The 5,279-nt window shown below is 41.0% G+C and overlaps 1 protein-coding gene across 1 annotated transcript; it reads left to right on the top strand.

Moving 5' to 3' along the window:
- The first annotated feature begins 390 nt into the window (after positions 1-390).
- Positions 391-2,683, top strand: LOC143990068 (homeobox protein Mix.1-like). Its single transcript, XM_077490278.1, has 2 exons — positions 391-881; positions 1,736-2,683. The coding sequence occupies exons 1-2, from the start codon at positions 591-593 to the stop codon at positions 2,393-2,395; spliced, it is 951 nt and encodes a 316-aa protein (XP_077346404.1). The 5' UTR covers positions 391-590; the 3' UTR covers positions 2,396-2,683.
- Positions 2,684-5,279: the final 2,596 nt, after the last annotated feature.

The following is a 5,279-nucleotide window of genomic DNA, read 5'->3' as shown; positions in this document are numbered from 1 at the left end:
TGGCCTAGTTATAGTTATATTTAGTTGTAGAATTATACAGTTTAGTTGCATTCATAAAATGCTTTGTAAATAAATACAACTCTATTAATAACTAAGATGGAAATGATGATTTGTTACATATTTGTTAGATTAATATAGCATATAATAAAGTACAGAAATGACATGCATATACATTACATTGTAATGTACATTAACCTGAAAACCTACAATATTTTATAAAATGTATTTTTCATTTAGTTAATATTTATGTCATCTTGTGGTGTTTATTTTTAGAACAGTTTCTTTTTATAAAATACCTCACACTGTACCTGTTGTTATAAGTCTAATTTCTAATGTAGTCTCTACAACACATACCTGCTATAAAATGAATAGTCTTTCCAAAACCCCCAAATAACATGACAACTAAATTGTATGTAACTCATGCAGCCTTTGGAACAGCAAAAAAATGTATTAGAATTCAAATATTTGGGATATTTGATCTTTTGGGCAGTGATTGAGGATTATTGTCCCAGCACCTACAGTTCCAAACAGGTTGCCTTTTTGTCTAGCATGAATTAATTTAGATATGGAAAAATAAAAGTTATTGTGCAATGATAGAGATTCATATCTGGGAATGTTATACTAATTATTGTCTCTTTACAGAACATATCCTTGCCCCGACCAATAGTGAGCTCAGAGCCGCTCAGACCGCTCCATCCAAAAATGTGAGCAGTCAGCCCCAGGCCTCAGATACAGCGGTGTGCCAACGCAGAAAAAGGACAGTCTACAACCAGGCACAGCTGGACTCACTAGAGAGATACTTCAAGACCAACATGTACCCAGATATTCACCACCGGGAGCAGCTGGCCAAACAAATGTGCCTACCTGAATCCAGGATCCAGGTATGTATGCACTTTTGGTGTCAACCAATTGTAATGTCTTCTTTTTGTAATTTAAGTCCAAACCATTCTGGTCATGACTAAACTTCCACATTGGGTAGATTCACGTTAATTGTTTGTCCTGGTGAATAGTATATTCAGGTCATGATAAAAGTTGTAGTAGTTTCTCAATTTAAATTTTAATACATAACTCTAGTTGAAACTAACTATTACTATATATCTATAATGAAAGAATGAACTTAAAGCAGAGCTCCACCCTAAAGTGGAGCTTCCGCTCATTGGAACCTTCCCCCCCCTCCAGCGCCACAATTGGCACCTTTCAGGGGGGAGGGGGGTGCAGGTACCTGTACAGTACAGGTATCTGCACCCACTTCCGGCATAGATATCCGCAGAATCTACGCCCCTTTCCGCAGAATCTACGCCCCTTTCCGCAGGTCCCCTGCTGTCTGCTGGGAAACACACAGATCCCAGAGACAGCGGGGACCATCCTTATTGCGCAGCGCGACTTGCGCATGCGCAGTAAGGAACCGGGAAATTAAGCCGCAAGGCTCCACTTCCTGATTCCCATAGCCAAGATGGCGGCGGCAGCACCCGAGAGACGATCGAGAGATCGGCTTCGGGTGCCGACATCGCGGGCGCGCTGGGCGGGTAAGTGTCCTTATTTTAAAAGTCAGCAGCTGCAGTATTTGTAGCTGCTGACTTTAAAAAAAAAAAAAAACGCGGAACTCCCGCTTTAAAGTATGGCTATATTTCATATTCAGAATTGTCATAAGTAGTATACCATATACTTTCCAGCCTCCTATTATGTACTTTACCTTTACATGTTGTACTTATGGAAGTCTTCTGTTTTCCTACAGGTCTGGTTCCAGAATAGGAGGGCCAAGGCCAGGCGAAAGGGTGTGAAATCAACCAACTCGCTAGCAGAAGAGCCGTATTCCAACTCACTTGGTGATAACAAATACATGTATTCCTCTACACCAACTCCTCATGTCCACCAACAACAAATCCTGAATTGTCAGGAAGAGGTGCAACCAATGGGCAACAACCAGCAGGAATATTTACAACAGTCTGAAATACTTGGATATCCTCAATACTCCTGCCAAGTGTCCAGGGTTTATCAGCAAACTATGGCATCTAACCTACCCACAGGAAGCCAGCAACATTACTACAATCATATTAACCCAGTTATGGGCTTTAATAACCAAGGAATAGATCTGAGCAGAGGACAGTTCCAAGCTAACATGAATTATCCCATGGATTATTCTAATGGCCTACCCAACAAGACCGCCTCTCCAGACATGAGTGTGAACTTTCCAACAATTCCAGTCTCTACAGCTCCAGACACCTGTTTTGGATTTAATTCCTTCCCCACCCAAGCACACTATCCAATGCCAACCGTTCAGAATGACCCTTTCAAGCAAAGGTCCCCCATATCCGACTCTGGGGTCAGTGACAGATCCACAGAATATGGGTCTGACTGGGATGAAGACCTCACAGCTGTCCTAAACAGTCTGTAACCAGGATGGAGTGTAATAGACTAAGGTTCTGTTTTTGGGCAGTTCTAAAAAAATCATTATTAGCTTAGCACTTTTAAAGAGAGTTTTATGTATCTTCCTATCATTCTGCTAACTCCTGATGTCAGAGTTTAGCCCCCTTTCAACAATGAGATCAACTGCTCTAGGATATACAAAGGCAAAAATGGACTTGACCCTTAAGACTTCTGCATGGGACACCAAAATACACCTTCAAATTATTCATCTGTACATGTCACAATTGAAAGGAAGCAAAGGTGCAATCGTTTTAACTACTGGATGTATATATGTTGTATATTAGATTCTATAACTTTTTCATATTTGTGCACCGTTCAAGTGCAGAAATAAAGATAAAATATAAATGCACAATACTGCAAAATCTTTGCACTCTTTTATATTTTGTATATGTTAAACCCTAAAGCTGGCCTTAAACAGCCTGCCCAGGAGGTTAAATGAAAAAAAAGTGCCCAGTTTCCCCCATTCAAACATTCAAGGTCGATGGGGGAATCAATCCTGCTGTGTTATTGTGTTCTGACAGCGGGGAGGCTCCCCCACCATCAGAACACACTGATCAGTGTTTCTGGCTAGAGCCAGTGGCACTGATAGCTCAGAAAAAAATACAGGCTGGTTGTGCAGAAGTCTGTACAACCAGCCTGCCCATACATTGATTGAAATTCGGCCGTTCCCTGCTAAACCAGCCAAATTTTGATACATGTATGACTGTCTTTAGTTTTTTTAGTTTTTTTTTTCAGCCAGCAAATAGAATCCTCCAACCACACAAACAAGGTGGATGGAGGGATTCCTTCCACCGGGACATTGTATTCTGGCAGTGAGACTCACCACTGTCAGAATACACTGATGAGCTGCTGCAGCCTCTGATCGTTAAATGTTTTCCAGAAAATCCCTGTTGACAGGAGTCGACTGACCAGTTAAGTTCTGTCAAGCAGGGGTGGTCAAACACTGATCAAAATTTGACTGGTCCCTGCTGAACGGACTACATTATTTTTTTTTTGCTTTATTTTTTTCAGTTTTGGGGAGATTGGGAAAGAGTAAAGCCCCGTACACACGAGCGGACTTTTCAACATCCAAAGTCTGACGGAATGATTCCGGCAGACTATTCGATCGTGTGTGGGCTGCAACGGACTTTTGATTCGCAAAAGTCTGACAGACTTTAGAAATGGAACATGCTTCAAATTTTTCCACCAGAACTCTGCCGGACCCAGTTCCTACCAAAAAATTTGCTCATGTGTATGCTATTCCAACGGACTAAAACCGACGCTAGGGCAGCTATTGGCTACTGGCTATGAACTTCCTTATTCGAGTCCAGTCGTACGTCATCACGTTCGAATCCGTCGGAGTTTGGTGTGATTGTGTGTGGCCAAGTCCGCTCATTCGAAAAGTCCGTCAGAACTCTGTCGGAACTCTGTCGGAACTCTGTCAGAACTCCGTCGGAACTCTGTCAGAACTCCGTCGGAACTCTGTCAGAACTCCGTCGAAAGTCTGTCAGACTTAATCCCTCAAAGTCTGGTCGTGTGTACGCGGCATTACATTTCTGTTAGTTTTTTTAGCAGATTTTTCTCTCACTTCTTGTCCCTTTGATGTCAGGAAAATAAATGAGGGAATGGTTAACACCAGGCAGGACAGCACAGACAGCAGTAAAAACCTTGCCATAAGTTCTCTGCCTTACATAATCTACCTAAAATGTGTTTGTTTTGTCTGTTCTCATTGGAGAGATTTCACATTATTTCCTGCCATGACGGGAATTAAGAATACATCTCCCCAACAGACAAAATCTCCCAACATTTTTGTGCAAGAAAAAACTAGCAGAGGTTTTATATTGCTTTATCCAATATAAAACAAAAAACTGTTCCAGCAACAGTTGGCAGTTGGGCTTTAATGTTTTTTTAGGTTGGCCTGAACAAGCAAAAAAGCTAGGATTTTAAAAAGACAACCTGTTGCACATCATAAATCTGATTGTACAATCTTTTTAAAGCCCGTTTCACACAGAGCTTGTATAAGAGCAGTGTGAACAGCAAGCTTTGAAAAAAGAATTTGCAGAACTTTCAGCTAGCTTTGTTAAAGCTTTTAAAGTACCAATCAACTCCAGACTGTAAAGGTAGAACACAGATCATGATTGCCACTTTAAACAAGCTGCTAGCAAGCTTCAGCACTTCTTTACTTTTTGTTTTTTAATTCAAGGAACTCATTACACAATGTTGTAAGTGTTGAGACAGTGTTGCAGTACACCTTATTGCACCAAAAAGACATTGAATCTTTTTTTTTTTTTTTTTTTAATGGAACAGACCACAACGAAAAATATGGGTGGGCAATGTAAATGTAAGTAAGAACAGTGTCAAAACTTTGGTAAGTCAATAGCCAGTTCACACCAGTCTTTCCCTGGCGGACCAAGTGGCACCTGCAGGCTGTGGAGTGTTTACAAGTCTACCAGCCTATCAATGAACCCAACGTTGGGCCATGCTGAAGGTGTAAATCCACATGCTTATTGCCCACTATCTGAAAATTACTAAAGTGATCATAACACCGAAATAACATAAAGGAAAAAAACAATATATGTAAAAAAAATTGACAGTTCAGGTCACCTGCCCTCAGGAAACAACGCTCATATTCGCCAGCACACCGAGGATCATCAGATGTCATCCAAAACTTTTATTGCAGAAAGATCACATCACAAAGGACCAAGTGCAATGTTTTGGAGCTGCGCAGAACCCCTTCGTCAGGCAGTCCTGAGAGAAGACGTTGTTTACCTAGAGTTCAGTGAGGGGAAATGCAATTAATAATGGAGGATAGAGCACCTAAGCTATGAGGATCAATTACATTGATTGCAATTATTCACTCTAAAGAAGAGTGA

This window comes from Lithobates pipiens, unplaced genomic scaffold (assembly GCF_037356315.1).
Source record: "Lithobates pipiens isolate NorthernLeopardFrog02 unplaced genomic scaffold, aLitPip1_a1.2 Scaffold_18, whole genome shotgun sequence".
NCBI lineage: Eukaryota > Metazoa > Chordata > Amphibia > Anura > Ranidae > Lithobates > Lithobates pipiens.
The sequence above is the reverse complement of the archived record's forward strand: the minus strand, read 5'-3'. Positions and strand labels throughout refer to the sequence as shown.